Genomic DNA, 22,104 nt, shown 5'->3' with positions numbered 1-22,104 from the left:
CCAACAGGGAGAACAGGGCCAACAGGGTAAACAGGGTGAACAGGGCCAACAGGGCCAACAGGGTGAACAGGGCCAACAGGGAGAACAGGGCCAACAGGGAGAACAGGGCCAACAGGGAGAACAGGGCCAACAGGGTGAACAGGGCCAACAGGGCCAACAGGGAGAACAGGGCCAACAGGGAGAACAGGGCCAACAGGGTGAACAGGGCCAACAGGGAGAACAGGGCCAACAGGGTGAACAGGGCCAACAGGGTGAACAGGGCCAACAGGGTGAACAGGGTGAACAGGGTGAACAGGGTCAACAGGGTGAACAGGGCCAACAGGGTGAACAGGGCCAACAGGGTGAACAGGGCCAACAGGGTCAACAGGGTGAACAGGGCCAACAGGGTGAACAGGGCCAACAGGGTGAACAGGGCCAACAGGGTGAACAGGGCCAACAGGGTGAACAGGGTCAACAGGGAGAACAGGGTGAACAGGGCCAACAGGGAGAACAGGGTGAACAGGGCCAACAGGGTGAACAGGACAAACAGGGTGAACAGGGTGAACAGGGTCAACAGGGCCAACAGGGTCAACAGGGTGAACAGGGCCAACAGGGCCAACAGGGCCAACAGGGTGAACAGGGTCAACAGGGCCAACAGGGAGAACAGGGCCAACAGGGAGAACAGGGCCAACAGGGTCAACAGGGCCAACAGGGTGAACAGGGCCAACAGGGAGAACAGGGCCAACAGGGTGAACAGGGCCAACAGGGAGAACAGGGCCAACAGGGTGAACAGGGCCAACAGGGTGAACAGGGCCAACAGGGTGAACAGGGCCAACAGGGTCAACAGGGTGAACAGGGCCAACAGGGTGAACAGGGCCAACAGGGTGAACAGGGCCAACAGGGTGAACAGGGCCAACAGGGTGAACAGGGTCAACAGGGAGAACAGGGTGAACAGGGCCAACAGGGTGAACAGGACAAACAGGGTGAACAGGGTCAACAGGGTCAACAGGGCCAACAGGGTGAACAGGGCCAACAGGGTCAACAGGGCCAACAGGGCCAACAGGGTGAACAGGGCCAACAGGGTCAACAGGGCCAACAGGGAGAACAGGGCCAACAGGGAGAACAGGGCCAACAGGGTCAACAGGGTCAACAGGGTGAACAGGGCCAACAGGGTGAACAGGGTGAACAGGGTGAACAGGGCCAACAGGGTGAACAGGGTCAACAGGGTGAACAGGGTGAACAGGGTCAACAGGGAGAACAGGGTGAACAGGGCCAACAGGGTGAACAGGGTCAACAGGGTGAACAGGGCCAACAGGGTGAACAGGGTGAACAGGGTGAACAGGGCCAACAGGGTGAACAGGGTGAACAGGGCCAACAGGGAGAACAGGGTGAACAGGGCCAACAGGGTGAACAGGGCCAACAGGGTGAACAGGGCCAACAGGGTGAACAGGGTCAACAGGGTGAACAGGGTGAACAGGGCCAACAGGGAGAACAGGGTGAACAGGGCCAACAGGGTGAACAGGGCCAACAGGGTGAACAGGGCCAACAGGGTGAACAGGGTGAACAGGGCCAACAGGGTGAACAGGGCCAACAGGGTGAACAGGGTGAACAGGGTGAACAGGGCCAACAGGGTGAACAGGGTGAACAGGGCCAACAGGGTGAACAGGGTCAACAGGGTGAACAGGGCCAACAGGGTGAACAGGGCCAACAGGGTGAACAGGGCCAACAGGGCCAACAGGGTGAACAGGGTGAACAGGGCCAACAGGGTGAACAGGGTGAACAGGGCCAACAGGGTGAACAGGGTCAACAGGGAGAACAGGGTGAACAGGGCCAACAGGGTGAACAGGGTCAACAGGGTGAACAGGGTGAACAGGGTGAACAGGGCCAACAGGGCCAACAGGGTGAACAGGGTCAACAGGGTGAACAGGGCCAACAGGGTGAACAGGGCCAACAGGGTGAACAGGGCCAACAGGGTGAACAGGGCCAACAGGGTGAACAGGGTGAACAGGGCCAACAGGGTGAACAGGGTGAACAGGGCCAACAGGGTGAACAGGGTGAACAGGGTGAACAGGGCCAACAGGGTGAACAGGGCCAACAGGGTGAACAGGGTGAACAGGGCCAACAGGGTGAACAGGGTCAACAGGGTGAACAGGGTGAACAGGGCCAACAGGGTGAACAGGGCCAACAGGGTGAACAGGGTGAACAGGGCCAACAGGGTGATCAGGGTCAACAGGGTGAACAGGGCCAACAGGGTGAACAGGGTGAACAGGGTGAACAGGGTCAACAGGGTCAACAGGGTGAACAGGGCCAACAGGGTGAACAGGGCCAACAGGGTCAACAGGGTGAACAGGGTCAACAGGGCCAACAGGGTGAACAGGGCCAACAGGGTCAACAGGGTGAACAGGGTGAACAGGGCCAACAGGGTGAACAGGGCCAACAGGGTGAACAGGGCCAACAGGGTGAACAGGGCCAACAGGGCCAACAGGGTGAACAGGGTGAACAGGGCCAACAGGGTGAACAGGGCCAACAGGGTGAACAGGGTGAACAGGGCCAACAGGGTGAACAGGGCCAACAGGGTCAACAGGGTCAACAGGGTGAACAGGGCCAACAGGGTGAACAGGGCCAACAGGGTGAACAGGGCCAACAGGGTCAACAAGGCCAACAGGGTGAACAGGGTGAAACAGGGCCAAAAGGGTGAACAGGGCCAAAGGGTGAACAGGGCCAACAGGGTGAAACAGGGCCAACAGGGTGAAACAGGGCCAACAGGGTGAACAGGGCCAAAGGGTGAACAGGGCCAAAGGGTGAACAGGGCCAACAGGGTGAACAGGGCCAACAGGGTGAACAGGGTCAACAGGGGTCAACAGGGTCAACAGGGTCAACAGGGTGAAACAGGGCCAAAAGGGTGAAACAGGGCCAACAGGGTGAACAGGGTCAACAGGGTGTACAGGGCCAACAGGGTGAACAGGGTCAACAGGGTGAACAGGGTGAACAGGGCCAACAGGGTGAACAGGGTGAACAGGGCCAACAAGGTGAACAGGGTGAACAGGGCCAACAGGGTCAACAAGGCCAACAGGGTGAACAGGGCCAACAGGGTCAACAGGGTGAACAGGGTGAACAGGGCCAACAGGGTGAACAGGGTGAACAGGGCCAACAGGGTGATCAGGGTCAACAGGGTGAACAGGGCCAACAGGGTGAACAGGGTCAACAGGGTGAACAGGGCCAACAGGGTGAACAAGGCCAACAGGGTGAACAGGGTCAACAGGGTCAACAGGGCCAACAGGGTGAACAGGGTCAACAGGGTGAACAGGGCCAACAGGGTGAACAGGGTGGACAGGGTCAACAGGGTCAACAGGGTGAACAAGGCCAACAGGGTGAACAGGGTCAACAGGGCCAACAGGGTCAACAGGGTCAACAGGGTGAACAGGGCCAACAGGGTGAACAGGGTGAACAGGGTGAACAGGGCCAACAGGGTCAACAGGGCCAACAGGGTCAACAGGGTGAACAGGGTCAACAGGGTCAACAGGGTGAACAGGGCCAACAGGGTGAACAGGGTCAACAGGGTGAACAGGGCCAACAGGGTGAACAGGGCCAACAGGGTGAACAGAGGAGACGGAACGGAGAGGGATGGTCATGACCTAGAATCTAAGGGTCAGGATTGATGGTCACAAATAAACATTCTCCTTTTTTTTTACCCAAGGCACACACACCCTAGTTTCTCTACACACACACCCTAGTTTCTCTACACACACACCCTAGTTTCTCTACACACACACCTAGTTTCTCTACACACACACCCTAGTTTCTCTACACACACACCTCTGAGTTTCTCTACACACACACCCTAGTTTCTCTACACACACACCCTAGTTTCTCTACACACACACCCTGGTTTCTCTACACACACACCCTAGTTTCTCTACACACACACCCTGGTTTCTCTACACACACACCCTAGTTTCTCTACACACACACCCTAGTTTCTCTACACACACACCCTAGTTACTGTTGCCAAGCCCATCAAGGCTCTGATTGGTGAACCACTGATCCATTCACAGCTCTTCGTCTTTAGGCAATGCTATGGACACCCAAACACAAACAATGTTTTCAACGTACATATATGACACACCTTGAGGAACATGACGACATTCTGTATATTTATTCACATACTAATTATTCAATGTCCTCCCCTTCAACATGTCCTCCCCTTCAACATGTCCCTCCCCTTCAACATGTCCTCCCCTTCAACATGTCCTCCCCTTCAACATGTCCTCCCCTTCAACATGTCCTCCCCTTCAACATGTCCCCCCTTCAACATGTCCCCTCCCCTTCAACATGTCCTCCCCTTCAACATGTCCTCCCCTTCAACATGTCCTCCCCTTCAACATGTCCCCCCTTCAACATGTCCTCCCCTTCAACATGTCCTCCCCTTCAACATGTCCTCCCCTTCAACATGTCCCCCCTTCAACATGTCCTCCCCTTCAACATGTCCCCCCTTCAACATGTCCTCCCCTTCAACATGTCCTCCCCTTCAACATGTCCTCCCCTTCAACATGTCCCCCCTTCAACATGTCCCCCCTTCAACATGTCCTCCCCTTCAACATGTCCCCCTTCAACATGTCCTCCCCTTCAACATGTCCTCCCCTTCAACATGTCCTCCCTCCCTTTCAACATGTCCTCCCTCCCCTCAACATGTCCTCCCCTTCAACATGTCCCCCCTTCAACATGTCCTCTCCTTCAACATGTCCTCCCCTTCAACATGTCCTCCCCTTCAACATGTCCTCCCCTTCAACATGTCCTCCCCTTCAACATGTCCCCCTTCAACATGTCCCCCTTCAACATGTCCCCCCTTCAACATGTCCCCCCTTCAACATGTCCCTCCTTCAACATGTCCCCCCTTCAACATGTCCTCCCCTTCAACATGTCCTCCCTTCAACATGTCCCCCTTCAACATGTCCCCCCTTCAACATGTCCCCCTTCAACATGTCCCCCCTTCAACATGTCCTCCCCTTCAACATGTCCTCCCCTTCAACATGTCCTCCCCTTCAACATGTCCTCCCCTTCAACATGTCCTCCCTCCCTTCAACATGTCCGACCTCCCCTTCAACATGTCCTCCCCTTCAATATGTCCTCCCCTTCAACATGTCCCCCCTTCAACATGTCCTCCCCTTCAACATGTCCTCCCCTTCAACATGTCCTCCCCTTCAACATGTCCTCTCCTTCAACATGTCCTCCCCTTCAACATGTCCTCCCCTTCAACATGTCCTCCCCTTCAACATGTCCTCCCCTTCAACATGTCCCCCCTTCAACATGCTCAATTAAGTTGAGAATTTTGATAACTAAAAGAGTCTTTCCATTGTCTTCTCTGTAGAGCAATAGCCATTTGCTTTCCAAAATATGTTTTCCAGTGATTGTATTTTGAAATATTGCGAAATGTCTGGCTGGGCCTCTCTTCTTTTCACTGACAGTCGCAACTCTCGCAATAATCTATTTGTATTTACTATGGATCCCCATGAGCTGCAGGCAAGACAGCAGCTACTCTTCCTGGGGTTTATTATGGATAACCATAAGCTGCAGGCAAGACAGCAGCTACTCTTCCTGGGGTTTACTATGGATCCCCATAAGCTGCAGGCAAGACAGCAGCTACTCTTCCTGGGGTTTACTATGGATAACCATAAGCTGCTGGCAAGACAGCAGCTACTCTTCCTGGGGTTTATTATGGATAACCATAAGCTGCTGGCAAGACAGCAGCTACTCTTCCTGGGGTTTACTATGGATCCCCATAAGCTGCAGGCAAGACAGCAGCTACTCTTCCTGGGGTTTACTATGGATCCCCATAAGCTGCAGGCAAGACAGCAGCTACTCTTCCTGGGGTTTACTATGGATCCCCATAAGCTGCAGGCAAGACAGCAGCTACTCTTCCTGGGGTTTACTATGGATCCCTATAAGCTGCAGGCAAGACAGCAGCTACTCTTCCTGGGGTTTATTATGGATCCAGTTCCTGCCAAGGCAGCAGCTACTCTTCCTGGGGTTTATTATGGATCCCCATTAGCCAAGGCAGCAGCTACTATTCCTGGGGTTTATTATGGATCCCCATTAGTTCTTGCCAAGACAGCAGCTACTCTTCCTTGGGTTTATTATGGATCCCCATTAGTTCCTGCCAAGGCAGCAACTACTCTTCCTGGGGTTTATTATGGATCCCCATTAGTTCCTGCCAAGGCAGCAGCTACTCTTCCTGGGGTTTATTATGGATCCAGTTCCTGCCAAGGCAGCAGCTACTCTTCCTGGGGTTTATTATGGATCCCCATTAGCCAAGGCAGCAGCTACTCTTCCTGGGGTTTATTATGGATCCCCCATTAGCCAAGGCAGCAGCTACTATTCCTGGGGTTTATTATTTCACAACATATTAAGTGTGATGCCCTCAGAGCTGTTTTCGTGCGCATAGTGGGTATGTTATGGTGTGTTAGTAGTATGCATGGGTCTGTGTATTTTGTACTGCTGACCAAATAGCTTCGTGTTTAAAACAATACAGCTCACGGAGACTGTAATGATCCTCCATGGCCAAATCACGCTTTAGTAGCCTATTGTGAATGACTGTATTTATCGCTGTATAGGCTAATGAGGCTATATAATTGACTTCAGGGAAAGCTTCCCCTAGACTTATGGACACACCGGGGATGCTCTCTTCCATACCCTTTACCATGTCATTTAACACCAAGGTTGCAGCAGAGATGGTGCTATGACCCAGGCCTGATACCAGACTGGTGGACACTTAGAAGACAATTTCGAGAGAGGGAGATAATTATTTAGGTCGTTGAGTTCACCATCGAGGGAGCACATGGGCCGCGTTCCAGCAGTACAAACTCAGACACGCTCATCATCTGGCTCCTCCCAACATCTGGCTCAAACCCAGACACGCTCATCATCTGGCTCCTCCCATCTAGCTCCTCCTCCCTCCTCCCATCTGGCTCCTCCCAGGAGGGAGGAGGGTAGTCTCCTCTGACACCAGAGGATGTGGGAACATCACGTAACAGAGGTCAGATGTAATCAACCTTGAACTTCTACTCTCCTTTCTCCAGCCAACAACGGTGATCTAATACAACCTGATTCCACAGAGCTTTGATTGGAGTGGTTAAGATGATTAAAGGACTCTCTTTGACGTTCAGACGTCCTGAATCAACACTTTGGGGCTGAGCCTTTGTTGCTACTAGACGTTTTCACTTCATAATAACAGCACTTATAGTTGACAAGGGGGCAGCTCTAGCAGGGCAGAAATTTGACAAAACTGACTTGTTGGAAAGGTGGCACCCTCTGACGGTGCCACGTTGAAAGTCACTGAGCTCTTCAGTAAGGGCCATTCTACCACCAATGTTTGTCTATGGAGATTGCATGGCTGTGCGCTCAATTTTATTTTCCTGTCAGCCATGGGTGTGGCTGAAATAGCCAAATCTACTCATTTGAAGGGATGTCCACATACTTTTGTATATATAGTGTGTACTTGTATGATGTGACAGCACAAACATTACTGATCTCCACAGCAACACAACCAGCGTGACAACTGGTGTGACAATCAGTGTGATAACCGGTGTGATTACAGAGACCCATGTGACAGGATTACACTAAGACAGAGACTCATTGGAAGTGACAATTACACTAAGACAGAGACCCATGTGACAATCCCTCACAGGTGTGATTAACCGGTCCCTCACAGAGACCCATTGGAAGGGAGATTACACTGGTGTCACAGAGACGGTGAGATTACACTAACCCCTGAGACCCATTGGAAGGGAGGATTACACTAACTCCCTCACAGAGACCCATTGGAAGGGAGGATTACAACTCCCTCACAGAGACCCATTGGAAGGGAGTGATAACCCCTCACAGAGTGTGACAACTGAGACCCATGTGACAAGCGGTTGACAACCCCTGAGACCCAAAGCGAGTGTGACAACCGGTGTGACCCAAAGGGAGGTTACACAACTCCTTGAGACCCATTGGAAGGGAGGATTACACCTCCCTCACAGAGACCCATTGTGATAACCTCCCTCACAGGTGTGATAACCTCCCTCACAGTGACCCATTGGAGGGAGGATTATAACCAGTGTGACCCATTGGTGGAGGATAACCTCCCTCACAGGTGTGGATAACCTCCCTCACAAGACAGTGTGATAAGGGAGGTTACACTAACTCCCTCATAGACCCATTGGAAGTGAGGATTACACTAACTCCCTGTGATATTGGAAGGGTGGATAACCTCCCTGTGACAATCGAAGGGAGATTACACTAACTCCCTCACAGAGACCCATCGGTGGGAGGATTACACTAACTCCCTCACAGAGACCCATTGGAAGGGAGATAACTAACTCCTCACAGAGACAATTGGAAGGGAGGATAACTAACTCCCTGACAATTGGAAGGGATAACCTCCTCACAGAGACCCATTGGAAGTGATAACCGGTGTGACAGGGAGGATTGATAACCCCTGAGACCCATTGGAAGGGAGGATTAACCTCCTGTGACCCAAGCGGTGTGATTAAACGGTCCCTGACAAGACGGTGTGATAAGGATTACGGTGTGACAGAGACCCATTGGGAGGATTACATAACTCCCTGAGACCCATTGGAAGGGAGGATAAAACTCCCTCACAGAGACCCATCGGAAGGGAGGATTACACTAACTCCCTGTGACATCGAAGTGTGATAACTCCCTGAGACCCATTGGAAGGGAGGATTACACTACCTCCTGAGACCCATTGGAAGTGACAAGCAGTCCCTCACAGAGACCCATTGGAAGGGATTAACCTAACTCCTGAGATAAGGGTGTGACAACCTCCTCACAGAGACCCATTGGAAGGGAGGATTACACTAACTCCCTCACAGAGACCCAAAGGGAGGTGATAACTCCCTGAGATAAGGGAGGATGATAACCCATTGGAAGGGGAGGATTACTGTGTGATAACCCATGACAAGGTGGATTACCGGTCCCTGACAAGACCCATTGGTGGGAGGATTAACCTCCCTGACAGACCCATTGACAAGGGAGGATGATAACTCCCTCACATAGACCCATTGGAAGGGAGGATTACACTAACTCCCTGACAGACCCATTGGAAGGGAGATAACTCCCTGTGACCCAAAGCAGTGTGATAACCCCTCACAGAGACCCAAAGGGAGTGATTATAACTCCCTGAGACCCATTGGAAGGGAGTGTGATAAGAGACCGGTGTGATAACTAACCCTCACAGAGACAAGCGAGGATTATAACTCCCTGAGACCCATCGGAAGGGATAACCTCCCTGTGACAAAGGGAGGTTATAACCGGTGTGACAATTGGAAGGGAGATTACACCGGTGTGACAAGCCCATTGGAAGGAGATAACCTGTGAGAGACCCATTGGAAGGAGGATTACACTAGCACAGAGACCCATTGTGATAGGAGGATTGATAACCGTCACAGAGACCCAAGCAGGTGATAACCCTGTGACAATCGGTGTGATAACCTCCCTGTGACCCATTGGAAGGGAGGTTACATAACTCGGGGAGGATGTGACAACCATTGTGACAAGCAGTGTGATTGGAAGGAGGATTACATTACCTAACCGAGACCCATGACAAGGAGTGTGATAACTCCCTCACAGAGACCCATGTGATAGGGAGGATTACACTAACTCCTCACAGTGACAAGGGAGGTGTACATAACTCCTTCACAGTGATAACACGGTGTGACAGAGACCCATTGGAAGGTTACATAACCCCATTGGAAGGGAGGATTGATAACTCCCTGTGACCCATTGGAAGCGAGGTGATAACCCTAACATACCCTGTTAAACAACCAGACTGGTTTTAATTAATCTGAAATGCAACAACCTTCACAAACGTCAGTTCATCATCTAGTTTTGATTTACATTTGGTTGAGTTGTCAACTAACGTGAATTCAACAAAAAAGGTCACCATGTCATTGGATTGAGGTTAAAAGTTGGGTGAGAAAAAGGCAACATTCCCTTGTGTTGATGACTTGTTGAAAATCCAACCAGTTTTCCATTACTTATTTTTTTTAAATGACGTAGAAACAACGTTGATTTAACCAGTTTTTGGACAGTGGGAAGTGAAGGGAGGATTACATTACCTCCCTCACAGAGACCCATTGGAAGGGAGGATTACATTACCTCCCTCACAGAGACCCATTGGAAGGGAGGATTACACTAACTCCCTCACAGAGACCCATTGGAAGGGAGGATTACATTACCTCCCTCACAGAGACCCATTGGAAGGGAGGATTACACTAACTCCCTCACAGAGACCCATTGGAAGGGAGGATTACACTAACTCCCTCACAGAGACCCATTGGAAGGGAGGATTACACTAACTCCCTCACAGAGACCCATTGGAAGGGAGGATTACACTAACTCCCTCACAGAGACCCATTGGAAGGGAGGATTACACTAACTCCCTCACAGAGACCCATTGGAAGGGAGGATTACACTAACTCCCTCACAGAGACCCATTGGAAGGAGGATTACACTAACTCCCTCACAGAGACCCATTGGAAGGGATGATTACACTAACTCCCTCACAGAGACCCATTGGAAGGGAGGATTACACTAACTCCCTCACAGAGACCCATTGGAAGGGAGGATTACACTAACTCCCTCACAGAGACCCATTGGAAGGGAGGATTACACTAACTCCCTCACAGAGACCCATTGGAAGGGAGGATTACACTAACTCCCTCACAGAGACCCATTGGAAGGGAGGATTACACTAACTCCCTCACAGAGACCCATTGGAAGGGAGGATTACACTAACTCCCTCACAGAGACCCATTGGAAGGGAGGATTACACTAACTCCCTCACAGAGACCCATTGGAAGGGAGGATTACACTAACTCCCTCACAGAGACCCATTGGGAGGGAGGATTACACTAACTCCCTCACAGAGACCCATTGGAAGGGAGGATTAAAATTAAAAGTATTATTAGTGAGTCTGTTGATCTCGATTTTACAGTAAAACGTGTGAGTGTTGATCTAGATTTTACTGTAAAATTTGTGAGTTTGTTGATCTAGATTTTACTGTAAAATGTGTGCCTGGTGATCAAGGTTTTTGTTGATGCTCGTTTGAACCCTTTTAATGTGCATCTGTGTGGTGCTTCCTCGGGAGACAGCCAGTTGGGTTTCTGTCCCTACTCTCTAACACATCCTCTCAGTCCCAGAGGCTGAATCCGAACCCTAAAACTCATTAGCTGGAGTCACCAGATAAACACACTGAGTCCTGTCCACTATCCACTCACTAACTCACTCCTGGCCTGTCTGCTGCCAGGTACTGCTGTCCTGTTCTGGAGCATCCTGTTCTTCTGGGTGGGTGTATTTGAGGTGACGAGAGATTTATGTGAACAGGGGCCTCTCCCCTTGTGTTCTTGTCTCTCTGCATACACACATCCTGACAGACGAAAACCTCATTAGGCACACTCACGCTACTCAGCCAGTGCTTTTTGCTGAACCAGTTCCAGACAGAATTTGATCTATTGGACCAGCCACTCTTAAATAGTACCCGGGCCAGTACAGGTGAAACACCTTCACACTAACGAGATGGCAACCAGCACAGGTGTAACACATTCTGACTTGCGAGGTGACGCAGACCGGTGCACCCTACGTGCTGACGAGCTATTCAAAACCTAAATGGAAAAACCAAAACCTGTAACATTATTGATCTGTATATGAATGTGTATGGTGCATATTGATGTATAGTGATGCTTATATTGATGTGTATATAGTGATGTGTATATAGTGATGTGTATATAGTGATGTGTATAGTGATGTGTATATAGTGATGTGTATATAGTGATGTGTATATATTGATGTGTATATAGTGATGTGTATATAGTGATGTGTATATAGTGATGTGTATATAGTGATGTGTATATAGTGATGTGTATATAGTGATGTGTATATAGTGATGTGTTTATAGTGATGTGTATATAGTGATGTGTATATATTGATGTGTATATAGTGATGTGTATATAGTGATGTGTATATAGTGATGTGTATATAGTGATGTGTATATAGTGATGTGTATATAGTGATGTGTATATAGTGATGTGTATATAGTGATGTGTATATAGTGATGTGTATATAGTGATGTGTATATAGTGATGTGTATATATTGATGTATATATTGTTTATAGTGATGTGTATATAGTGATGTGTGTATATAGTGATGTGTATATAGATGTGTATATAGTGATGTGTATATAGTGATGTGTATATAGTGATGTGTAGTGATGTGTATATAGTGATGTGTATATAGTGATGTGTGTATAGTGATGTTTATATAGTGATGTGTATATAGTGATGTGTATATAGTGATGTGTATATAGTGGTGTATATAGTGATGTGTATATAGTGATGTGTATATAGTGATGTGTATATATTGATGTGTATAGTGATGTGTATATAGTGATGTGTATATAGTGATGTGTATATAGTGATGTGTATATAGTGATGTGTATATAGTGATGTGTATATAGTGATGTATATAGTGATGTATATAGTGATGTGTATATAGTGATGTGTATATAGTGATGTGTATATAGTGATGTATATAGTGATGTGTATATAGTGGTGTATATAGTGATGTGTATATAGATGTGTATATAGTGATGTGTATATAGTGATGTGTATATAGTGATGTGTATATAGTGATGTGTATATAGTGATGTGTATATAGTGATGTGTATATAGTGATGTGTATATAGTGGTGTATATAGTGATGTGTATATAGTGATGTGTATATAGTGATGTGTATATAGTGATGTGTATATAGTGATGTGTATATAGTGATGTGTATATAGTGATGTGTATATAGTGATGTGTATAGTGATGTGTATATAGTGATGTGTATATAGTGATGTGTATATAGTGATGTGTATATAGTGATGTGTATATAGTGATGTGTATATAGTGATGTGTATATAGTGATGTATATAGTGATGTGTATATAGTGATGTGTATATAGTGATGTGTATAGTGATGTGTATATAGTGATGTGTATATAGTGATGTGTATATAGTGATGTGTATATAGTGATGTGTATATAGTGATGTGTATATAGTGATGTGTATATAGTGATGTGTATATAGTGATGTGTATATAGTGATGTGTATATAGTGATGTGTATATAGTGATGTGTATATAGTGATGTGTATATAGTGATGTGTATATAGTGATGTGTATATAGTGATGTGTATATAGTGATGTGTATATAGTGATGTGTATATAGTGATGTGTATATAGTGATGTGTATATAGTGATGTGTATATAGTGATGTGTATATAGTGATGTGTATATAGTGATGTGTATATAGTGATGTGTATATTGATGTGTATATAGTGATGTGTATATAGTGATGTGTATATAGTGATGTGTATATAGTGATGTGTATATAGTGATGTGTATATAGTGATGTGTATATAGTGATGTGTATATATTGTGATGTGTATATGTGTATATAGTGATGTGTATATAGTGATGTGTATATAGTGATGTGTATATAGTGATGTGTATATAGTGATGTGTATATAGTGATGTGTATATAGTGATGTGTATATATTGATGTGTATATAGTGATGTGTATATAGTGATGTGTATATAGTGATGTGTATATAGTGATGTGTATATAGTGATGTGTATATAGTGATGTGTATATATTGATGTGTATATAGTGATGTGTATATAGTGATGTGTATATAGTGATGTGTATATAGTGATGTGTATATAGTGATGTGTATATAGTGATGTGTATATAGTGATGTGTATATAGTGATGTGTATATAGTGATGTGTATATAGTGATGTGTATATAGTGATGTATATAGTGATGTGTATATAGTGATGTGTATATAGTGATGTGTATATAGTGATGTGTATATAGTGATGTGTATATAGTGATGTGTATATAGTGATGTGTATATAGTGATGTGTATATAGTGATGTGTATAGTGATGTGTATATAGTGATGTGTATATAGTGATGTGTATATAGTGATGTATATAGTGATGTATATAGTGATGTGTATATAGTGATGTATATAGTGATGTGTATATAGTGATGTGTATATAGTGATGTATATAGTGATGTGTATATATTGATGTGTATATATTGATGTGTATATAGTGATGTGTATATAGTGATGTATATAGTGATGTGTATATAGTGATGTGTATATATTGATGTGTATATAGTGATGTGTATATAGTGATGTATATAGTGATGTGTATATAGTGGTGTATATAGTGATGTGTATAGTGATGTGTATATAGTGATGTGTATATAGTGATGTATATAGTGATGTGTATATAGTGATGTATATAGTGATGTGTATATAGTGATGTGTATATAGTGATGTGTATATAGTGGTGTATATAGTGATGTGTATATAGTGATGTGTATATATATGTGTATATAGTGATGTATATAGTGATGTGTATATAGTGATGTGTATATAGTGATGTGTATATAGTGGTGTATATAGTGATGTGTATATAGTGATGTGTATATTGATGTGTATATATTGATGTATATAGTGATGTGTATATAGTGATGTATATAGTGATGTGTATATAGTGATGTGTATATAGTGATGTGTATATAGTGATGTGTATATAGTGATGTGTATAGTGATGTGTATATATTGATGTGTATATAGTGATGTGTATATAGTGATGTGTATATAGTGATGTATATAGTGATGTGTATATAGTGATGTGTATATAGTGATGTGTATATAGTGATGTGTATATAGTGATGTGTATATAGTGATGTATATAGTGATGTGTATATAGTGGTGTATATAGTGATGTGTATATAGTGATGTGTATATAGTGATGTGTATATAGTGATGTGTATATAGTGATGTATATAGTGATGTGTATATAGTGATGTGTATATAGTGATGTGTATATAGTGGTGTATATAGTGATGTGTATATAGTGATGTGTATATTGATGTGTATATATTGATGTATATAGTGATGTGTATATAGTGATGTATATAGTGATGTGTATATAGTGATGTGTATATAGTGGTGTATATAGTGATGTGTATATAGTGATGTATATAGTGATGTGTATATAGTGATGTGTATATAGTGGTGTATATATTGATGTGTATATAGTGATGTGTATATAGTGATGTATATAGTGATGTGTATATAGTGATGTGTATATAGTGATGTGTATATAGTGATGTATATAGTGATGTGTATATATTGATGTGTATATAGTGATGTGTATATAGTGATGTATATAGTGATGTGTATATAGTGATGTGTATATAGTGATGTGTATAGTGATGTGTATATATTGATGTGTATATAGTGATGTGTATATATTGATGTGTATATAGTGGTGTATATAGTGATGTGTATATAGTGATGTGTATATTGATGTGTATATATTGATGTGTATATAGTGATGTGTATATATTGATGTGTATATAGTGATGTATATAGTGATGTGTATATAGTGATGTGTATATAGTGATGTGTATATAGTGATGTATATAGTGATGTATATAGTGATGTGTATATAGTGATGTGTATATAGTGATGTATATAGTGATGTGTATATAGTGATGTGTATATAGTGATGTATATAGTGATGTGTATATAGTGATGTATATAGTGATGTGTATATAGTGATGTGTATATAGTGGTGTATATAGTGATGTGTATATATTGATGTGTATATATTGATGTGTATATAGTGATGTGTATATAGTGATGTATATAGTGATGTGTATATAGTGGTGTATATATTGATGTGTATATATTGATGTGTATATAGTGATGTGTATATAGTGATGTATATAGTGATGTGTATATAGTGATGTGTATATAGTGATGTATATAGTGATGTGTATATAGTGATGTGTATATAGTGGTGTATATAGTGATGTGTATATAGTGATGTGTATATAGTGATGTGTATATAGTGATGTGTATATAGTGATGTGTATATTGATGTGTATATAGTGATGTGTATATAGTGATGTATATAGTGATGTATATAGTGATGTGTATATAGTGATGTATATATAGTGATGTGTATATAGTGATGTGTATATAGTGATGTATATATAGTGATGTGTATATATTGATGTGTATATAGTGATGTGTATATAGTGATGTGTATATAGTGATGTATATAGTGATGTGTATATAGTGATGTGTATATAGTGATGTGTATATTGATGTGTATATAGTGATGTGTATATAGTGATGTATATAGTGATGTATATAGTGATGTGTATATAGTGATGTATATATAGTGATGTGTATATAGTGATGTGTATATAGTAATGTATATATAGTGATGTGTATATATTGATGTGTATATAGTGATGTGTATATAGTGATGTATATAGTGATGTGTATATAGTGATGTGTATATAGTGGTGTGTATATTGATGTGTATATATTGATGTGTATATAGTGATGTATATATAGTGATGTGTATATATTGATGTGTATATAGTGATGTGTATATAGTGATGTATATATAGTGATGTATATAGTGATGTGTATATAGTGATGTGTATATTGATGTGTATATAGACCCTGGTCTCAGATTGACTCTCTGTATAAATAGAGACCTTGGTCTCATATTGACTCTGTTATGATGTGTATATAGTGATGTGTTATATAGTGACCTTGGTGTATATAGTGATGTGTATATTGATGTGTAAATATTGATGACCTTATATAGTGATGTGTATAAATAGTGATCTCAGCATATATTGATGTCTAAATAAAGAGACCTTGGTCTCATATTGATCTCTGTATATATAAATGATGTCTATAGTGACTCTGTATATAGTGATTGGTCTCATATTGACTCCTGTCTAAATAAATGATGTGTATATAGTGATGTGTATATAGTGATTGTATATATTGATGTGTATATAAAGTGATTGTCTCATAGTGACTCTGTCTAAATAAAGACACATGTGTCTCAGCATTGACTCTCTGTCTAAATAAATGATGGTCTATAGTGACTCTCTGTATAAATAAATGATGGTCTATAGTGACTGTGTTTAAATAAAGAGACCTGTGTTCTATATTGACTCTGTATAAATAAAGTGATTGGTCTCATAGTGACTCCCTGTATAAATAAATGACCCTGGTCTCAGCATTGACTCCCTGTCTAAATAAATGACCCTGTTTCATAGTGACTCCCTGTTAAAATAGAGACCTTGGTCTCATATAGTGATGTGTATATAACGTGACCTGGTCTCATATTGACTCCTGTATATTGATGGTCTATATAGTGATGTGTAAATAGTGACCCTGGTCTCAGCAGTGACTCTCTGTCTAAATAAAGAGACCTTGGTCTCAGTGACTCCCTGTAAATATTGAGACCTGGTCTCAGCATATAGTGACTCTCTGTCTAAATAAAGAGACCTTGGTCTCAGCATTGACTCTCTGTCTAAATAAAGAGACCTTGGTCTCAGCATTGACTCCCTGTCTAAATAAATAGACCCTGGTCTCAGCATTGACTCCCTGTCTAAATAAATAGACCCTGGTCTCAGCATTGACTCCCTGTCTAAATAAATAGACCCTGGTCTCAGCATTGACTCTCTGTCTAAATAAATAGACCCTGGTCTCAGCATTGATTCCCTGTCTAAATAAATAGACCCTGGTCTCAGCATTGACTCCCTGTCTAAATAAATAGACCCTGGTCTCAGCATTGACTCCCTGTCTAAATAAATAGACCCTGGTCTCAGCATTGACTCCCTGTCTAAATAAATAGACCCTGGTCTCAGCATTGACTCCCTGTCTAAATAAATAGACCTTGGTCTCAGCATTGACTCCCTGTCTAAATAAATAGACCCTGGTCTCAGCATTGACTCCCTGTTAAAATAAAGGTTCAATAAAATAGATAGGTGTTGATTGTCGCCCCGGTGCTTTCATCACGCAGGGCAGGACATGGGGTGAAAGGTTAGAGGGGATGCTAAGTGCTGACACTGGGCCACGGGGAGCAATGGTAAGGGGTAGAGGGGTGGGGTGGGGTGGTAGACAAGAATGGGACAACGAGTGAGAAGGGAGGAGTTTAACAATAGCGCCCTCATGATGACATCACAGGGGTCGTGAGTGTGTACTTAGACATGACACATCACACCCTGGCAGGAAATGCATAGGGGAAAGAGATCAGGACTCTGGTTTTTGTCAGGGTTCAAAGGGAAGACTTCAGATACATTCTCTCTGTGTTTCCCATGTCGGGCCGGGTGGGCTCCTTTCATGCCTTATGACATAGGTAGGCTTATGCCTTATGACATAGGTAGGCTTATGCCTTATGACATAGGTAGGCTTATGCCTTATGACATAGGTAGGCTTATGCCTCTACGAGTTATTGGTAACAATGTATGCCATTAGAAGGTTGATGGACCATGGGGAAGGTGATGTCATCATTCACCATGCGATAGACTGCCTGGTCTATGTGCTGATGAGATCAACAGGGCTGGACTTAAGATAGGAGGCTCCTCCTTGTGCGTTAAACAACAGACATTTAGAAGTGTGTAACGTGGAAATGTAGTAAACTTGTTTTAAATGGTCCTTTCCCAAGGACAGGCAGTCCAGCTGCATCCTGCAATTGAGCTATCCCAGCCCAGAGCAGAACTCATCAGTCTAGCTATCCCAGCCCAGAGCAGAGCTCAGCGGTCGAGCTATCCCAGCCCAGAGCAGAACTCATCAGTCTAGCTATCCCAGCACAGAGCAGAACTCATCAGTCTAGCTATCCCAGCACAGAGCAGAACTCATCAGTCTAGCTATCCCAGCACAGAGCAGAACTCATCAGTCTAGCTATCCCAGCACAGAGCAGAACTCATCAGTCTAGCTATCCCAGCACAGAGCAGAACTCATCAGTCTAGCTATCCCAGCCCAGAGCAGAACTCATCAGTCTAGCTATCCCAGCCCAGAGCAGAACTCATCAGTCTAGCTATCCCAGCCCAGAGCAGAACTCATCAGTCTAGCTATCCCAGCCCAGAGCAGAACTCATCAGTCTAGCTATCCCAGCCCAGAGCTCAGCAGTCGAGCTATCCCAGCCCAAGCAGAGCTCAGCGGTCGAGCTATCCCAGCCCAGAGCTCAGCAGTCGAGCTATCCCAGCCCAGAGCTCAGCAGTCGAGCTATCCCAGCCCAGAGCTCAACAGTTGAGCTATCCCAGCCCAGAGCTCAGCGGTCAAGCTATCCCAGCCCAAGCAGAGCTCAGTGGTCGAGCTATCCCAGCCCAAGCAGAGCTCAGCAGTCGAGCTATCCCAGCCCAGAGCTCAGCAGTCGAGCTATCCCAGCCCAGAGCTCAGCAGTCGAGCTATCCCAGCCCAGAGCTCAGAGTCGAGCTATCCCAGCCCAGAGCTCAGCCGTCGAGCCATCCCAGCCCAAGCAGAGCTCAGCGGTCGAGCTATCCCAGCCCAAGCAGAGCTCAGCCGTCCAGCTATCCAAGCAGAGCTCAGCCGTTCAGCTATCCCAGCCCAGAGCTCAGCCGTCTAGCTATCCCAGCCCAGAGCAGAGTTCAGCAGTCCAGCTATCCAAGCCCAAGCAGAGCTCAGCCGTCCAGCTATCCCAGCCCAGAGCAGAGCTCAACCGTCCAGCTATCCCAGCCCAGAGCTCAACAGTCCAGCTATCCCAGCCCAGTCCAGAGCTCAACCGTCCAGCTATCCCAGTCCAGAGCTCAGCCGTCCAGCTATCCCAGCCCAGTCCAGAGCTCAGCCGTCCAGCTATCCCACCCCAAGCAGAGCTCAGAATGCCTATTGTGTCTGGTTGTGTCCCATTGCTGCTACTGCTATTACTTACTACTAGGCTATAACACATATCCTGCTGCATAAAGTACTGTAAACCATATGCTAGCGTCTCACCCTTTACGAGCGAAATAACCCATTAGTGTTTGTTTTTCATTTGCAGCAGGAGAGGACCGCTGTAAACACAATACAGAACCGACGCGACATAAAAAGTGCTCACTGCTCGTAAAGATGTAACAAAGACGCTCCCGGTTCATGCAGTCACTTTGAAATGAAACAACGTTTCGGAGCTGCTACAATGCCTCAAAATACTTTGTTTAGACTTTTATCTTACCTTTACGAAGAAAGAATCCATTTAAAATAAATTATCCTCCACAAAACTCTTCTAATCTTAGATTCCAGGTACCACAGTAGCGCTGAGGCGGAATATGTAATTCCAGATGACTTCCACTCCCGAGCTGACGTCAAAATGAGATAAGTTCCATCCGCACTCTTTCTTCTCAAAACGGGAATCCAGACCAGGTAAACCACGAATTCCTATTAATGTCCCAGTAAAAAAAAGCAGTTGTTAACTGGATTTAAAAGACGTCAAAACAAACCAACAGCCCGTCCGTCTGGGATAGGGCGCAGCAGCGTCCCGTGTATACCGTGTCTGTGTATTCTAACCGGTATGAATGAGGACGGCGTATTGAGCTCTGTCATTGGAGGCGGAGCTTGAAGCGGTAGACCCCATGGAGCACGCCCTTATTGGAACAATGTAACAGCACTTTTCTGCTGCTGATGAATTTGTTATCATCATTTTAATGTATATTATTAGTAGTTTAGTAGTAGTTGTAGTTATATACAGTAGTAGTTCTTATGTTATCAATCACATCACACTGAGATACATGTAAAAAAACAAAAAAAGGGTCCTGATTGCTGAAGCATATGTTGTTCAAGAGTCAGGGTTATCCAGGGTCAGGGTTATCCAGGGTCAGGGTTATCCAGGGTCAGGGTTATCCAGGGTCAGGGTTATCCAGGGTCAGAGTTATCCAGGGTCAGGGTTATCCAGGGTCAGGGTTATCCAGGGTCAGGGTTATCCAGGGTCAGGGTTATCCAGGGTCAGAGCTATCAGGGGTCAAGGTTATTCAGTCAGGGTTATCCAGGGGCAAGGTTATTCAGTCAGGGTTTTCCAGTCAAGGTGTTTGTGATAATCTCCCCTTTCCACAGTGGGGTCACATTAGTTTGTACCCCAAATGGTTTGGAGTGTCACATCGAAGGTACTGATTTCAGGAGAGTCTCAAGGAGCTTGTGGGGGTCGTAGAGCAAAACGAAGACCACCATTGTGTTCGTGAGAGTCTCCCCTTTTAATAGTTTGTAGGCCAAACCGTTCGGACGCTACAGACAATTTTGTGGGAAGACCGATTTTCAGGATGTCTCATGGTCTGACAAACAACGCTGTAGCTCAGCTTCCACTGCAGATGCGGAAGTGCGACAGGGGTGGATGCAGTGGATTGATATCTCTTTAACTAACAATTGATAATGTGGATGCTTTATTATTATGTTACTTAGATTGACGCACGGGTGGGTCAATAGACTCTTAAGGATTAATTGCGTAGGCCAAGTTCCTCACTGCAGCCTCCCCATTACAAAGTGTTTAAATGCATAGGCCAAATTCCCCATCATGTCTGTGCTTATCCACACCTAGATCAGACTCTGGAGGCTCCAGCACATTAGTTCACTAATCTGTATGGATCCACAGGCATCGTACTAATGTCTCTATCTCTGTGACCCAGACTCCTGGGTCTCTGTGGGCCTGGTCTTACCATTACGCTGCAGCTCACACACAGCGGTTGGTTCACTGGGAACAATCAGTAGCGAAGACGATAAAAGGAAAATGAAACTATGATATCTTGGTGGTCAGCGCAGTATTGGTGGTTTTGATATTACTTTTGGATAAGAAATATAAACAAAGAGGAAATAATTAATATCAGGAAAAGGCTTAGTGTAGTTTAATCTGTTATCCTCACGTTAACCAGGTTTAATCTGTTATCCTCACGTTAACCAGGTTTAATCTGTTATCCTCACGTTAACCAGGTTTAATCTGTTATCCTCACGTTAACCAGGTTTAATCTGTTATCCTCACGTTAACCAGGTTTAATCTGTTATCCTCACGTTAACCAGGTTTAATCTGTTATCCTCACGTTAACCAGGTTTAATCTGTTATCCTCACGTTAACCAGGTTTAATCTGTTATCCTCACGTTAACCAGGTTTAATCTGTTATCCTCACGTTAACCAGGTTTAATCTGTTATCCTCACGTTAACCAGGTTTAATCTGCTATCCTCACGTTAACCAGGTTTAATCT

The 22,104-nt window shown here is 44.7% G+C and overlaps 1 protein-coding gene across 1 annotated transcript in view; it reads right to left on the bottom strand.

Moving 5' to 3' along the window:
- Positions 1-20,396, bottom strand: part of LOC118383701 (unconventional myosin-X-like) — a 284,313-nt gene extending 263,917 nt beyond the window's left edge. Inside the window, exon 1 of the mRNA XM_052502082.1 lies at positions 20,093-20,396. Within this exon, the coding sequence (XP_052358042.1) occupies positions 20,093-20,113 (21 nt within the window). The 5' untranslated portion in view covers positions 20,114-20,396. The remainder of the gene's footprint in view (positions 1-20,092) is intronic.
- Positions 20,397-22,104: the final 1,708 nt, after the last annotated feature.

This window comes from Oncorhynchus keta, unplaced genomic scaffold (genome assembly GCF_023373465.1).
Source record: "Oncorhynchus keta strain PuntledgeMale-10-30-2019 unplaced genomic scaffold, Oket_V2 Un_contig_1509_pilon_pilon, whole genome shotgun sequence".
Taxonomy (NCBI): domain Eukaryota; kingdom Metazoa; phylum Chordata; class Actinopteri; order Salmoniformes; family Salmonidae; genus Oncorhynchus; species Oncorhynchus keta.
Note: the sequence above shows the minus strand (reverse complement) of the source record. Positions and strands in the feature narration are given on the sequence as shown.